The 17,040-nt window shown below is 41.5% G+C and overlaps 1 protein-coding gene across 4 annotated transcripts in view; it reads left to right on the plus strand.

Annotated features, from left to right (window-relative positions):
• Window positions 1-17,040, plus strand: part of PIK3CG (phosphatidylinositol-4,5-bisphosphate 3-kinase catalytic subunit gamma) — a 36,449-nt gene that overhangs the window by 6,240 nt on the left and 13,169 nt on the right. For all 4 annotated transcript variants that reach the window (XM_004263358.3, XM_004263359.4, XM_004263360.4 and 1 more), the window contains exons 3-10: window positions 1,069-1,134; window positions 1,247-1,472; window positions 2,982-3,085; window positions 5,533-5,679; window positions 7,080-7,170; window positions 8,093-8,223; window positions 9,203-9,314; window positions 10,512-10,669. In XM_004263358.3, coding sequence (XP_004263406.1) covers window positions 1,069-1,134; window positions 1,247-1,472; window positions 2,982-3,085; window positions 5,533-5,679; window positions 7,080-7,170; window positions 8,093-8,223; window positions 9,203-9,314; window positions 10,512-10,669 — 1,035 coding nt within the window. The remainder of the gene's footprint in view (window positions 1-1,068; window positions 1,135-1,246; window positions 1,473-2,981; window positions 3,086-5,532; window positions 5,680-7,079; window positions 7,171-8,092; window positions 8,224-9,202; window positions 9,315-10,511; window positions 10,670-17,040) is intronic.

The following is a 17,040-nucleotide window of genomic DNA, read 5'->3' on the forward strand; positions in this document are numbered from 1 at the left end:
CCCTAAAACATAAAGTGGAATGGGAATATCTCTTATTTCTTAGGAAAACAGGATAGACCGTATCTATTTATAAAGGAGATACTCTGAGATATTTAATTTTAAACCTCTCTTTATGCTTATACATGACATCTACCCTATAATTTTACATGTGCATGTCTAATAATCAATTTTTGTGAGTCTTACTGCTTTTAAAATGATGAACTATTGCAGACTTGCAGAAAAGTAGAGAACGGTGTAACAAATACCCATGCACCCACCAGGATTTAATTCTTTTTTATTTTTAATTGGCTAGGCTGCAGCGGGCGGGGGTGGGGGTGGGGGGCGAGCTTGGGACAGCCACCCACCTGGGCCCTGTTCTCGGTCCAGCCCCTATTTTTCACTTGTCATTGGTTCTTTTTCCTCAGTCACAGAGCTGCCACCTATGTGAATATCTCTGTTATTAGCCAAGTGATGTGAAAACTACTAAACACTGCTGAACCTGAGGAACCAGATAAAACAAGAGATTTTCAGACAAATAGCCCTGTATGCACTGCATCGTGGCAGGGAGTAATGACCAGTTGCAGTAAGAACCTGGGAGGCAGCACAGTGACTTGCCAGTGAGAGGCCAACCACACAACTTGAGAAGAGAAGCTATAGGATTTTTAGGATCTCCACATCTAACAAACATTTCTCTCCCTGCATGTACAATATCCCCACTGTCTATTTTCTTTCCAACAGCCTTTCTTCCCTTCCACCTTCATAGATGTGTTATAGTCATCTCCATCTTTCCCTTCTATCTTTCCAACAAATCAGGTAAGCCCTCACCTCTTCATCTCTGAAGTCATCAAAAGCATGTGATTGTGAGTCAGGAGTTCTGGCTTCTAATCCTGGTCCTTCCGCAAGTGGTTCACCCTGGCCCAAACTGTCCTTGAAAAGTTCAAAGGATTGAACTTAAGTGACTGCTCAGATTCTCGTCGCCCTTTCCATACAAACCCACTAAGGCAGAGCACCAGTTTTTCTCCCTTTCCTGTTTCCCGATTAATCAATGGAGAATGCAATCCCACAAATGCCAATGTGTTCTTCCTTTAGGCTGTGAAATTTGAACCATACCATGACAGTGCCCTTGCCAGATTTCTGCTGAAGCGTGGTTTAAGAGTAAGTACTTCCATTTTGATAAGAGTGTGACACTTAAAAAGTTACAGAGAATTGGCTGGTAGATCTAGAGCGTTAGTCGTAATAATGGCAACCTTCTTGGTTTCATCCTCAGAACAAACGAATTGGTCACTTCTTATTTTGGTTCTTGAGAAGTGAGATCGCCCAGTCCAGACACTATCAGCAGAGGTTTGCAGTGATCCTGGAAGCCTATCTGAGGGGCTGCGGCACGGCCATGCTACACGACTTCACCCAGCAAGTCCAAGTAATTGACATGTTACAAAAGGTCACCATGGATATTAAATCGCTCTCTGCAGAAAAGTATGACGTCAGTTCCCAAGGTACGGTGGCTCTGTTCTCTTGGTTCTCTTTCCAAATGCCTTTGTCTCCAAATGCTATCGTTCCTGTGATCCTTCTTCCTTCTGGAACGCAAGTCGCACCTTCCTCAAGGTAGCCAAGGATACATTTTTTAATCTTCTGTCTTCACGGAGTCAGCAAATTTAAAGTTCCCCCTTTACAAGTTAATATTTTTTAAAACTACATATATATATTTTAATGATGAACGTATGATAATAGATGTTAAACTCTTTGAAAACTTAAAACAGCATTATGCAGATGTAAGATGTATTTTTTTAAGATGTATTTTTTAAGAGCAACTATGCACAGACACAAAAGATTAGTTATTTCCAAATATCCTTTCTTCGCCATCTTTCAATACATGCATCTAATTTTCAAGTCCTCAGTCTTTTAAAGTAATGAATTATTGAGAAGTTATTTTAAATTTTTTGTGTATATGTATACATATACATCATATATAGCTATATGTACATATATATTTTTTTATATATGTACTTTCTATAAAAACATATATATCACCTCCTCTGTGTTCCAATGTTGTCTTCTTATCCCTAAGAAATCCTGTCCCTCAGCCCCTGCTTTAGGAAAGTTAATCACTCTTTATCTGTATTCCCATAGGTTTTGGTTGTTACTACATTAAATTAAAGTCATTAACACATCTTTCTGGTCTGTTAAACTGTATGAGCCTTGAAGCTAGGAATTGTCTCTTATTCACGTTTGTATATCTCGATCCACCACTATGGCTCATAATGGGCACTCACAAACATACTCAGCGAGTATTTTAAACTTCTGAATATTTTGACTTGCCATTTTTGCCTTTGAATCTTTTCCAATAAACCAATAATGGTCTCTTCTAAAAATAATAATGGTAATAATAATCTTGCTTTTATTTTTATTGTAAGAAAGAAAGAGCAACATTTGTACCAGCCTCCAGTCTGTCTGGTACCCAGGCAGTAATTTTATTTTTTTTTAACATCTTTATTGGGAATAGGCAGTAATTTTTAATTTATGTATTTTGCCTTCACAATTTTGAGACTATCATATTGCCTCCACACAACCTAACTTCCTCTTCTGAAAAGAATTTCCCAAACCCTAACCGAATTCCATTTAATATGGTCTTCCAATACCTGTTTCCCAAATCAGATGGCAGTTTAAAGCTTCACACGTTGGAAAGAAAACTACAGTAATTCCTTACCATTATCCATAAAGCATCCTTCTCCCTCTGACTGTCCGGGTATCCCATATATATTCAGATATTTCTGTCCCCTGTTGTAATGTGTGTACGTGGCTCTGTTGCTCCCAGGAAGCCTGACTTACCCTGCCACCCTCAATGGTTAGTTCCTCAAAGACAGAAACCTACCCCCTCTTCTTCTGTTCCTCACCCTACCAAATATGTAGAATGTTGTCAATACCTGCGGCCTCAGGAAATGTTAGAGATGCTATTGGTGATTTCTTGAACTCATGTAACTCTTGTGTGCATTTGACAATTACAGTTATTTCCCAACTTAAGCAAAAGCTTGAAATCCTACAGAATTTGAATCTCCCCCAAAGCTTCAGAGTTCCATATGACCCTGGACTGAAAGCAGGAGCCCTGGTGGTAGGTATCGCGTTGATGTCTCTCCCTGGTCTTTATGTCTTGACGATGGCTCTGCCTGCTTTCCTGGGGCTAGTGGATAAAAGCTGACGTTTATAGAGAGACAGGGAAGGTGGAAAGTCCCCAGATGGGCTTCCAGCAAGCCCTTCCCTAATTGCTAGATACTAAAAACCTGAACACCAGGCAATCTTCCATCCATTTTGTTTTAAATCAGCTTTCTTGAGAAAACATTTGTATACAATAAAATGTATCCATTGCAAGTGTACAGTTCAAGGAGTTTTGCCAAACGTATACAACCATATCACCACAATGAAGATATAGAATATTTCCATAGAAATTTATAGAAAAAATTCTTTCATATCCCTTTGCAGTTAGTCCCTTCCTCCTTCCATCCTCCATCCCGGATGACGGATCTGTCTTCTATCGTGTAATTTTGCCCTTTCTAGAATGTCATGAAGTGGAATCATACAGTATGTAGTTTTCGTATATGGATTCTTTTACTTAGCATAATGCTCTGAAGATCCATCCATGTTGCTGTGTGTCTCAGTGACCTGTCCCTTTTTATGACTGAGTAATATTCCCTTATATGGTTATACCACAATTTGTTTTCCATTCACCTTTTGAGTAAATATTTAACAGTGAGATCGTTGGGTCAGAAGGGACGTGTGTGTTTATAAGATACTGCCAAACTGGTTTTCCATTTTATAATGGCAACCGTGCCATTTTATCTTCCCACCACAATGTGTGCAAGTTCTGATTGTTCCACATCCTAGAGAACACTTGTTATCATCAGTCTTCTTAATTTTAGCCATTCAAATGGGTATGAAGTGGTACTTCACTGTTGTTTTTATTTGCATTTCCCTAGTGATGCTGAGCATCTTTTCATGTGCTTTTGATAAGTTTCCATCTTCTTTTGAGAAGTTTCTATTCATATCTTCCATTCACTTTTAATTTAGGTTACCACCTTCTTCTTATTTACGAGTTATTTATATATTCTGGATACAAATCCTTTATCAGGCATATAGTTTACAAATATTTTCTCCCAGTCTGCGGCAGAAGGTTTTAATTCTGATTAAGTCCAATTTATCACTTTTTCTTTTATGCTTCATGAATTTCGTGGCCTAAGAAATATTTGCTTCATCCAGTAACCAGGGGTGGACCTCCACCTCCTCCACCAAGGGGTATTTGGTAACGTCCAGAGACATTTTTTGTTTTTGTTTTTGTTGTTTGCGGTACGCGGGCCTCTCACTGTTGCGGCCTCTCCCATTGTGGAGCACAGGCTCCGGACGCGCAGGCTCAGCGGCCATGGCTCACGGGCCCAGCCGCTCTGCGGCATGTGGGATCCTCCCAGACCGGGACACGAACCCGTGTCCCCTGCATCGGCAGGCGGACTCTCAACCACTGCGCCACCAGGGAAGCCCGAGAGACATTTTTGATTGTTACAACTGGGAGAATGCTACTAGCATCCAGTGGGTAGAGCCCAGGGGTGCTGCTAAATATCCTACGATACACAGGACAGTCCCCGCTGCAACAAACAATTATCCAGCCCCAAATGTCAGCAGTGCCAAAGTTGAGAAACACTGCCTAATTCAATGTAGCAAATATTTTTTCCTAGAAGTTTTAATCTCACATTTAAGTCTTTGATCCATGTTTAATTTTATATACAATTAGCAGTAAACTCGCTCTCTAGCAAAAGCACACACTATCCACTGTCCTTTTGAAGTCAGAAATTGGTAGGAATAATGATATATTAATACAGCTTCAAATTGTGTTTGTTTTTTTTTTTAAAGACCACGTCACATTTTTGATCCTTGGTGAATTCACTTTCGGCTAAAACTCCTAAGATTTTCTCTTTTTGAATGAGTGGCTGCTAAACCACCTTTCTCCCACCTTGAATTTATTTCGACGTATGGGGGTTTGGGGGAGGGGACAGGCATTGTGCCGGAGTGCTAGAGTCTCATCTATTGCTGTTAAATTTCATCTTGTTACATTTGGCCTGGAATTAGACTGCATCTGATTTTTGACAACCATTTTTAGACACTATGGTAGCAATAGAACTCTTTTTTTTTTTTCAAACTAATTCTTAGAGGGAGGCCAGATATGTATAGACAAATAACAGCACAATTGCTCTTTGTTAGAGGGGACAAGAGTCCTACGGGAGGGGGGTATACAGAGGATGGGATATGCCACACCTCTTAGGCACCCCCACAGATGCTTAGGGTTCCTTGCAACACACTTTGAGAACCACTGGTTTAAGTGTTGTAACTTGCTCTCACTAGCATTTTTGGATTTGGTGAAAATGCCTTCTGCATTTTTACCCAAATCATTGAAAATCCTTTTCCAACTGGGACTTTGTCCTAGATGTTTACAGAGATGCTTTGCAAGAGGGTGTGCATCTCCACAATGTGTCTTCCATTGTGTGTGGGAAACATGTGGCTGTCTTCTTACAGATTGAAAAATGTAAAGTGATGGCCTCCAAGAAAAAGCCCCTGTGGCTTGAGTTTAAATGTGCCGACCCTACAGCTCTGTCAAATGAAACAATTGGAATTATCTTTAAACACGGCGACGATCTGCGCCAGGACATGCTGATTTTACAGGTGCGCTGCTGTTAAGGAATTTTTTTTCAGCTATCTGAAACAAGAATTCTGTACTAGATCTAAAAAAATGCCTTCTACTGACCCTGTTCCACTCTCCTATTTTGTATGATGAACAGTGATCAAAGGTGACAGAATAGAGTTTTCACTGGGGGAATATAGCCGTGGACCATTAGATACGAAATCTAGTGAGCCTCACAGTTCTGTCCATTCCTGAGGAGATGCATACCCAGCATTCCCAAATAGCCAGATGCACTTCCCTGCCCTAACCTCTTTCTTATACAACGCATTCCTAGTGTGGCAACATGGAATAGAAACCTATTTTACCCCCAAGTATCCACTTTATTCATATCCACAGACATAGCCACACACTCTCAGATGCTCTCCTTAGATACATCACCTTTGGTACACATCCACATACACAAACTGAAGTGAATGATGTGATAGGAGGGAGGGAGAAGGTGAACAGGTAGGTGACTGGAGAATTTATGCAGTTACGTAACAAGAGTGAAGAGATTACTAGAACAGAAGATGGATGGTGAAGGTATCAATGCTGATCATTTTCATATTATCTAACATAAACTTTAGCTTTGCAGATTTGTAAAGTAATATTCTCTATACCCTAGTTTAATACTGTAGAAGTAACACCGTTTCTAATATTTCATGTGATTTATTTAAAATAGGCGAACCACGGACTCTAAAATATGATACAAATGAACTTATTGACAAAACAGAAATAAACTCACAGACATAGAGAACAAACTTACGGTTACCACAGGGGAAAGGGTAGGGGGGATAAATGAGGAGTTTGGGATTAACAGATACACACGACTATATATAAAATAGATTAAAAACAAGGACCTACTGTACAGCACAGGGAATTCTACTCAATATCTTGTAATAACCTATAATGGAAAAGAATCTGAAAAAGAATGGGAAAAGTAATCATACCCACACTAGGGGGTTAATAAAAAGGATCAACATAAAACAGTCCTCGGTGAATGTCAGCTACCATTATCATCGCCGTTACTGTTGCCTTGGTTGTAGCCCAAGAGTGCCTTATGGATAAAAATGTGTAAAGATGTTAGAGTGGAACTTTTTCTATTGTGGTAAAATACACATAACTAGGAACATTTGAATAATAGATAAATCATGGCTAAAACCTACGCCCAGAGAAATCCAACTATTCTCTTCCCCAAGGTGCCTCTCAGGGACCGAAATTAACAGGCTCCCGAGGAAGGGAAACATTAGAGTACCAGGTTGATAAATAAAAGTACATTTGTTACTTACATATTTTATGTTCACTTCAATATTTTGTGTTACCAGAGAAGACTGTTGTTGTTTTTAACAGAGAAGAATAATACATATTTATAATGGAAACGTTTTTGTGTTTTGATGCCCAGATTCTACGAATCATGGAGTCCATTTGGGAGACTGAATCTTTGGATCTGTGCCTCCTGCCATATGGTTGCATTTCAACTGGCGACAAAATAGGTACGTGGGGACCTCAGAAGATGAATATACTGCTCATCTCATTTTAAAAGACCGCCATCCCATGGGACTTCCCTGGCAGTCCAGTGGTTAAGACTTTGCACTTCCACTGCAGGGGGCACAGGTTCGATCCCTGGTTGAGGAACTAAGATCCCGCACGCCAAGCGGCCATCATCCCTTCAGTGTTGGCATTTAATAACAGAAAATTTACAATCATAATACATATAAAAAGGAAGAAGATGTTCCAAGGCTGGTGCATGTGACTCAGTTTAATGCGGACATGTTGAAAATATATGAATGCCTGATTCAACTCCTTGTGACTGACTGCACATGGAGGTGATTTGAGTGAGAACTTGTTCCTTCCTCTTGACTTCTCCACCGCTAAATTTTCACTCATTTCATTGCACAGTAAACTTCTCTCTCACAAATAACATTTCAAAGTAGATGGAAAGATCCGCCACTTGTTTCACCATCCCAGACTTTACATTATCAAAGCTATTCCATACTCTCCTCTTAGGTGCTTTTACAGACATTTCACATTTTAATTTCAGTCAAACCGATTTTTAGTCAAGTTTCCAATTTGAGAAGTAGAGAACATCATTCCCATTTGACCCTGAAATTTAAAAAAGGAAAAGGCAAAGGTTGCCAAGGGAAGAAGGATGTGTTCAGCACATTAATGCTTTTGCTTATTCAAAACCAACCCTTTCCTCTTTTCATCCAGGGATAGTGAAAGCAGGTCCCACACAACTTCCCTATCCGCCTCCTTTTCTTTCTCTTCCTCCTAAGAAAACCACCAGCACAAACGTGGAAAATAACCCTGTGGTTAAGAAAGCTCTCTGCCCTCCACTCAACAAAGACACAGCCATTCCTCCTCCGGGTCAGGCACTCAGCCCCAGTTCACGTCAGACTCTGCATCTTCCCGCAGGAATGATCGAGATCGTGAAAGACGCCACGACGATCGCCAAGATTCAGCAAAGCACAGTGGGCAACACGGGCGCCTTTAAAGATGAAGTGCTGAATCACTGGCTCAAAGAGAAATGCCCTATTGAAGAAAAGGTGGGCTCCTGCTTCTCCCTACTCTGAAGGCTCCTGACAAGTTATCATGATACAGCAGAATAATGACATGTTTTTAAGGGGTCTACCAGTGCCATGCCTCCTGACTCACTGGTGAAGCACCTTCCTCCTGCGCTCCTTGGGGTTTAAGCAATTTCCCCTGGTGACACAGCAGATCTGTGCAAAACAGAGGTGCTCACTCAGACCTCGCTGAGCATTTGCTTCTCCTTTGATTATCAAGCCTGCTTTGCATAAAATTTGGTTCTGGGAAATAACTTGTTAGCATTTTTTATGACCATCTATTTCTGTCGTTCAGCAGAAAAATTTAGTTACCACAGATAAACTCTTTACTACCTGGAAACACTACAGACCCTAAAAAGTAATTTATAATTTACCACTGCACCCTAATTTAAATGGTAAATTACGGATGCTCAAAATGTCACTTCCATTCCTCGGAAGTACATCCGCTGAGTCCTTCACAAGCTGTTCAGCTGCTGGTTGAAATTCTGTTGTAGAGGATTAGCACTTCTCATTTGCGTGGGTAGCAGTCTTTCGGGGAGGAAATATAATTAGTAGCATTTATTAGTCTGTTAAAATGTGGATTTGTGAACCCGTGCGTACTTTTAAGTGGTCACAAGCAAAACATATGTTCACCAACGAAGGAGGAATCATTACAGGTTCTGTATTGGCGTTGGCAAGTGATGCATGGAAAGGCAGTGAACCCTTTGATTAAAGTACTGTTGTCCTTTGACTGTCGTTTCCTCCTCATGCTACTGTGATTCATTGTATCTTCACCTAACATGTAAGTAGAGCAATGAGAAAGTTGGCTCCTAATAGATAGAACATTAATGATATGAGGTACCACTAACTTGCTCTCTGAAAATGATTCCCAGAACAGTGTCTTTTTGGGAGTCCTTTGTAACAGACTCATGCTGCTCTTTGTAGTTGGGACACAACTAATATTTGGTTGCATTTTAACTAGTTTCAGGCAGCGGTGGAGAGATTCGTTTATTCCTGTGCTGGCTACTGTGTGGCAACCTTTGTTCTTGGAATAGGTGACAGACACAATGACAATATTATGATCTCAGAGACAGGTGAGTTTATTTTTTATAGAGTAATGTTTTTTGATTGTGGTAAGATATGCATAACATAAAAGTTACCCTTTTAACCAGTTTTAAGTGTGTACTCTAGTGGCATTAACTGCACTCACATTGTTGTACAACCGTCACCACCATCCATCTTCAGAACTTTTTCATCTTCCCCAATGGGACCTCTGTACCCACTAAACACTAACCCCCCATCCCTGCCTTCCCCAGCACAGAGTAATTTTTAAATGGAGCTCAAGGTTGGAGCAAAGATCTAGAGGTCATTATTGTATAGCGACACAGAGGCTGTGACCACCCTACGGAGGACCCAGGCGTGAGTAACAGAAGAAGATGCAGCAAAGGAGAATTAAGAAGGACAAGCCAGACAGGAGCTAGAAAGCTAGGAAGGTGGGCGTGATCAACAGTGCCAGATGGTGCAGAGAAGCAACAAACAGAGTCACCTTTTCTTGATACCCTCCAATCTGAAATGCCGTGCCTTCCTCACTGGGTCACTGTCCATTCTGACAGTGGTCAGTACTGGCTGCATACCATGACATTTTCCTCTAAGAAATCTGGACCAATTTAAGAGTAGAGTCTGGAAAAAACACCGTATCAGGGTAAATCGCTAACTCTCTGTGGGAATCAAGAGATAATGCATTTATGGAACATTCATACGATAGAGAGAGCTCTGTAAATGAGAAGAGAGGAAGGGAATTGTGGTGGTGATGGTGACAGTGGTAGAAATTGACCCAAAGGAGATTCAAAATGATTTATTTCTAGCCTGCTACTCAAAAATAAAAGGTGACTGCCCCTCCTCCAAACAGAGCAAAACATCAGTCTCTCCTGAGTTACAGAAAGAGCCTAACAGAGTCTTGGGCATAATGATGACATACAAGCCAGAGAGTTTTGGTTTATATTTGTAAGAATAATTCTGAGACAAGAATTTTTTTAATGGTGTTTGGCTGTCATTGAAAGAACACCAGAAGGATATCAAAACTACGCTTGTTTCGAAGAGTGCTTTGTGGCCACTACTACACACACCTGCTAAGACAAAATACATCACAAGCAAAGAGTAAAAATAGCTCTCCCACCCAAGATAGCTCATTTTCAGGCAACTTCAAAATATTTCAAGAAGTGAACAAACCAGGGTGTTGTTTGCAAGTGCTGAGGCCAGTATGATGACGTCAGACATTTTCTTCTCTTAAGGAAATCTGTTTCATATCGACTTTGGGCACATTCTTGGGAATTACAAAAGTTTCCTGGGCATTAATAAAGAGAGAGTACCATTTGTGCTAACTCCAGACTTCCTGTTTGTGATGGGGACTTCTGGAAAGAAGACGAGTCGACACTTCCAGAAATTTCAGGTAATTGGCCTCCCTCTCGACCACCTACTGGGAACATCAACCAGATGGTGCCTGCAGCCCTCAACTCTGCCCACCCGCTTTGGGTGTGACCCACCCCCTGCCCCCAGTCGCCTCTGTTCCTTCCCCAAGTGCAAAATGATGCTTCTCAGTAAGCCCCTCTCCTAAAAGCAGACAGCAAATAGAAGAATTCCATAATCAGTGAGACTGGCAAATATAGAACAGCAGGATGACACAGCCCTGAAGGACAGGGCTTTAAGGAAGAGCTCCTGGCAGGCAGGTTTAGCCTTTGAATATTTACCTAATGAAGACGTTGCCTAGAAGATGCAGATTTTACATACATTTTTCAGGACTCGCCAGTGATGGTGAGCTTCTTGATTTTATCTCCAGGTGTGTATTTATCAGTTACTGACACAGGAAATGCTTGCTTGTCTCTTTTTGTAGAGGAGGGTCCCTTCTCTCATTTGAAACCTCGTCAGCTCAACTACAGGTTGTCCTGAGAGCCCTGGCGTGTCCCACCTCACCTGTCCACCAGCTCCTCCACTGGTCTCCCAGCTCCCTGGGTGGGGGGCGTCCACATTCGGCTTTCTCTTTCTATTCCTTCCTGGTCTGCGTTCACTTTTGACTATCAAATGGTATTTCAAATACCCAAGGAGTAAAATGTTCACTGTTGCAAATTTAATAACTGTGAATGAACGTAACTCAGAAAAGTCGTCACTGCTACCGCAATATACCTATTTTAGAGCCATATGAACACAAAACAGATCAGTCGAGGCAACAAGTGATTACTTTACGTGCACATTGGTCTCGGGCTCCCTTTAAATAGCCCCCTCCCTTAGCGCCTCTGAAACATGGTTTGATTTGTACCAGCATTTCAGGACTGACTCTTCCTCCCGCGTGTCTACTTGAGGACCATTAGCCTTGAGAGATGACATGCGCCTTGACCTTCAGTGGAACAGGAACTGGGATGTATTGTTTTGAAACCTATCTGTGCTTGTTTGTTCTCCTGGCTGATTTTCGATGTGGTGGTTACCACACTTCCCCTCTCACAGCTCCAGGGGTGGCTGTCAGAGAAACTGAGATCTCTGTGGCCAGATGGTCTTAGGATTTTTAGTGTGTTTTTCTGCGTAAACTCAACTGGGTTTCAGACTATTTCCAGGGATTTGACACGTTTCAGTCCTGTGTTTCTTTAAGGTTAAAAGTCACACATTGTGACAATTTCCTGGAAGAGAAAAATGGTTACATACACACACACACACACACACACACACAAACCTGGAAGAGTTTTACCATTTAAAGGGGAGGTGGGAAATACTAAATTCTCCTCTCATGGAGGTGGGGTTCATCTCCTTTGAACAAACACAGCAGCAATAGTGCCATTTGAACATTCAGGCAGACACGAGGTCTTTTTGGCCAGTGGTTTTCTCCAGAACGACTGCCCATCTGTCCTGTTGTTGACAACATTCCCATAGACCCTATAGTACCCGTGTCACTCCTAAAATCCCAGCAGTACTTCTCCTGTAGTCTTTTTTGTTGTCATTTTAAGTTTCAAAATATTCTTTAATGAAAAGATTGGGGTTTGGGGAGGCCCCCCAGAGGTTGCCTCCCCATCTGGGCAGCTTCCGCCCAAAGCAACAACTCTTTGCAGGGAGTCTGTCCTCTCCGTCTGGGAGCATTTCTCCATCCTTTTTGTGACCAAAGCTTGTTTCTTTAGCATTTAGAACCTCTTTCACTAAAGCAACATCTAGGCAGCTTGTGTACTGCCAAAAACACACCTTGGTAAATTCTATTGTACTTATATATGTCTATGCTTTGCAGTGTTGGCATATGCTTTGATTGAATGTACGGACTTTAGCCTTAAACACAGATCAGCCCGGCACTGTAGTTGAAAGGATGGGCTTCAGAGCAGATCAGCTTGAGCTTGAATCCTGGCTCTGCTGCTTAATCGCTATGGATGTGATGCAAATTGCTTATCCTTTCAGAACCTTGGTTTCCTCATCTGTGCGGTGGGAATTCTAAGGCCCACTGCATGTGGGGGTTTTTTTAGGGATTTTTTATGTGAAATATGTAGAAAGCTTGGCCTAGTGCCTAGTCCACAGCAGGAACTCTATCAACGGAGCTTCCATCGTCATATCCATCACAGGGGGTCCTCAGACTTTGAAAACCTTTAGGTTGAGAAGCCCTCTATGAAATGAGACCTCAAGCAGGTCTGTAATACATAAAACACAACGAAGTAGCATTGTTCCCGTGGAAGAGCAAGTGAGGGGTTCAGGCTCTTTCTCCCCCACCTGCCCCCTTATCTGCTGGTCTCCAAGCCTTTCCCACCCTCCTCAGTCACATCAGGAAAAAGGCTGAACACATATACATATATGTGTACAGTGCTACATCTGCAGAATTTCTAAAGTTTCTAGCTTGACAAAGATGAGCAGCGAGTTTTTTCATCTTTTGACTCAGATCTGCTGACAGTTTTTTGTTTTTTGTGTTTTTTTTTACATACTACTAAGTCTTCCAGAAGATATTCTGTTTCTTCGTCTTGTGCTCTCTTTTTGAGATGAAGTCCTTCAAGGTCAGGGAGCGCGTCTCTCAACTCCCTAAATAGCATCCCAGTATCTTGTATAACAAAGCTGCCATTTCTAGGTAGGCTGGAAGATGTTGTTTGAATGAAAGGTATCCTCGTTTCCAGCAACGCTAATTTTGCATTGATAAGGTTCATGAATGCACGCAGCATATTTGAAACACCTGTTGGGAAGGGTGGAGAAGAGACAGCCCACTTTTTGTTGAGCATGAGGGGAGCCTTCTCCACAAAGACTTAAAAACCTACCCAGCTCGTGGTAAGAGGATAGCGTCAGGGGAACTGAAACAGGAAAGTGTGACTCTGTCCCGCCTCCCTCTTCTTTCCAAGGTAGCTCGGTTAGCCTAGGACCAGATTCATGAGCTATTTCTAAAGAGAGCAGAGTTCACAAACAAGCCATGATAAGACAACAAGACATAAAAGCAAAGCCTGCTATTTGAACCCAAGATTATCTGTTTGCCTTTGGAACAGCATCCCGCACACAGGGTGCTAAACAGACATATCGCAATGATGATGATTTTGATAAATCAATTCTCTATAGAAAAAAAATCTCTCCCTTACTAAAGAGAGAAAAAATTAAACAATGGTTTTCCCACTGGTCATGTATTTTAGAACCACTTTATTTGAAATGTCCCTGACCAATTATAGAACACACTCACATGCAAATACATTGATATCATTGGCAAATGAAATTTGGCTTCTCATTTACTTTTATGTAAGAACGTGGGGTTTTTTTTCCCTCAATTTTAAAAGTAGCAAATGCTTCCTTTAAAACACAAAGCCAGCAAAATATTAAAACTATCAGGATATAAAATACCCACTATCCCAACTTCCAAAAATAACACGGTCAACATTTTAGTGGTTTTCCTTCATTCTGTAAATATCTGGTCTTTTACCTAAATAAGCTCTTTCATCAGTGGTATCACTGTAGCTTTAAATGTTCAAACTCTGTACTTCTCACTTGTTGTTTTGATTAGGAAAGGAATGAAGAGGGGACATCATAATTGGAAAAACTCTGAATTTGAGTTTGAATCTGACTTCTAATCCCATTTCAACCACTATCACCTTAAAGACCAAATTAATCAGAATTTGGTTAAAAACTGAACTTAAACAGCAGACACAATGTTACTCCCTTACTTTAAACCATTTAGTGGCTTCTCATCTCGTTTTGAATCATATCTGAACATCTAAGCTCACCCTACAAGCCCCTGCCCCCTCTAGCCTCTCCCCATGGCACCAGCCTTCCTTCTCTCACTGGGTCAGGGCGGCCTTCCTCTGCACCTGCCCCCAGTCCGGGCCTCCTCCCTGGAACGCCCTTCACTGCCCTCTGCCCAAATGTCATCCCTCAGAGCCCTCTTCTAGATGAGGCCCCTCATGTTATCCTGGCCACAGCGCGCCGCGTGTTGCCTTCAGAGCATCCGTCACAGCAGGTAGTTCTCGGCACCATCTGCCGCTTGTCTCTCCCTTCCCAGAGGCAGCTCTGGGCAGCAGGGCCATGTCTGACCTGCATCCCGCACATGGGTCCTGAGACCTAGGATGCCCTCAGTAGGTACCAGTCGGTAGAGGAGCAATTCCTGCCCCGGGGAGGAGATGAATGAGACTAGAGAGCCCCTCTGGTTTCTTCCTTCCCCACAATACATCGTATTCTGTGAGTTTATGAAGTGGTAACTCACACACAGATTGACAAGCTGCCATTGCATGGCTGTTAGTTAATAAGCCTTCAAGATGCGGTTAAATGCCACACATCCAGAGAGGAAGTAAGTCTAATTATGAAATCTAATGTTTTGGTAAATAATACAGACCTGTGTCACCTGGTGCCTAGTCATATTTGTGTGGCGATTTCCTTAGTGACATAAACATTACTTGTTTTTCCCCAGTCAGAGCAGTAGTCATGCCGATGGGGCATTCAGGATAAACCTATAGTGTACATTCAACATAGGACAGTTTGCAAGGAGTGTGAAACTTGGCCTTGTAGAAGCAAGCAAGCATTTTGAAGATGTTCTTTGCACACAGTAGGAACTAAGCAAATGTGTGTTGTCGGATGGAGCTGAAGAAATCAGGGGAGTCAAGTAACCTCTTCGCATGCACAGCTCTGCACAGTAGGCGGCGATGAGCGTATTTAAAAGGCACTTGCCCCTAGATGTCACTCTTTTTTTTTTTTGGTAGTCTTTCAGTTTTTTGGGTTTCTATTAATTTTTTTTTTTACATCTTTATTGGAGTATAATTGCTTTACAATGGTGCGTTAGTTTCTGCTTCACAACAAAATGAATCAGTTATACATATACATATGTTCCCATATCTCTTCCCGCTTGCATCTCCCTCCCCTCCACCCTCCCTATCTCACCCCTCTAGGTGGTCACAAAGCACCGAGCTGATCTCCTTGTGCTGTGCGGCTGCTTCCCACTAGCTATCTACCTTACGTTTGGTAATGTATATATTTCCATGCCTCTCTCTCACTTTGTCACAGCTTACCTTTCCCCCTCCGCATATCCTCAAGTCCATTCTCTAGTAGGTCTGTGTCTTTATTCCTGTCTTACCCCAAGGTTCTTCATGACATTTTTTTCCTTAAATTCCATATATATGTGTTAGCATACGGCATTTGTCTTTCTCCTTCTGACTTACTTCACTCTGTATGACAGACTCTAGGTCTATCCACCTCATTAAAAATAGCTCAATTTCGTTTCTTTTTATGGCTGAGTAATACTCCATTGTATATATGTGCCACATCTTCTTTATCCATTTATCTGACGATGGACACTTAGGTTGCTTCCATCTCCTGGCTGTTGTAAATAGAGCTGCAATGAACATTTTGGTACATGATGCTTTTTGAATTATGGTTTTCTCAGGGTATATGCCCAGTAGTGGGATTGCTGGGTCATATGGTAGTTCTATTTTTAGTTTTTTAAGGAACCTCCATACTGTTCTCCACAGTGGCTGTACCAATTCACATTCCCACCAGCAGTGCAAGAGTGTTCCCTTTTCTCCACACCCTCTCCAGCATTTATTGTTTCTAGATTTTTTGATGATGGCCATTCTGACTGGTGTGAGATGATATCTCATTGTAGTTTTGATTTGCATTTCTCTAATGATTAATGATGTTGAGCATTTTTTCATGTGTTTGTTGGCAGTCTGTATATCTTCTTTGGAGAAATGTCTATTTAGGTCTTCTGCCCATTTTTGGATTGGGTTGTTTGTTTTTTTGTTATTAAGCTGCATGAGCTTCTTATAAATTTTGGAGATTAATCCTTTGTCAGTTGCTTCATTTGCAAATATTTTCTCACATTCTGAGGGCTGTCTTTTGGCCTTTTGGTTTCCTTTGCTGTGCAAAAGCTTTGAAGTTTCATTATGTCCCATTTGTTTATTTTTGTTTTTATTTCCATTTCTCTAGGAGGTGGGTGAAAAAGGATCTTGCTGTGATTTATGTCATAGAGTGTTCTGCCTATGTTTTCCTCTAAAAGTTTGATAGTGTCTGGCCTTACATTTAGGTCTTTAATCCATTTTGAGTTTATTTTTGTGTATGGTGTTAGGGAGTGTTCTAATCTCATACTTTTACATGTAGCTGTCCAGTTTTCCCAGCACTACTTATTGAAGAGGCTGTCCTTTCTCCACTTTACATTCCTGCCTCCTTTATCAAAGATAAGGTGACCATATGTGCGTGGGTTTATCTCTGGGCTTTCTATCCTGTTCCATTGATCTATCTTTCTGTTTTTGTGCCAGTACCATACTGTCTTGATTACTGTACCTTTGTTGTATAGTCTGAAGTCAGGGAGCCTGATTCCTCCAGCTCCGTTTTTCGTTCTCA

The sequence above is a fragment of the Orcinus orca genome, chromosome 9 (genome assembly GCF_937001465.1).
Source record: "Orcinus orca chromosome 9, mOrcOrc1.1, whole genome shotgun sequence".
NCBI lineage: Eukaryota > Metazoa > Chordata > Mammalia > Artiodactyla > Delphinidae > Orcinus > Orcinus orca.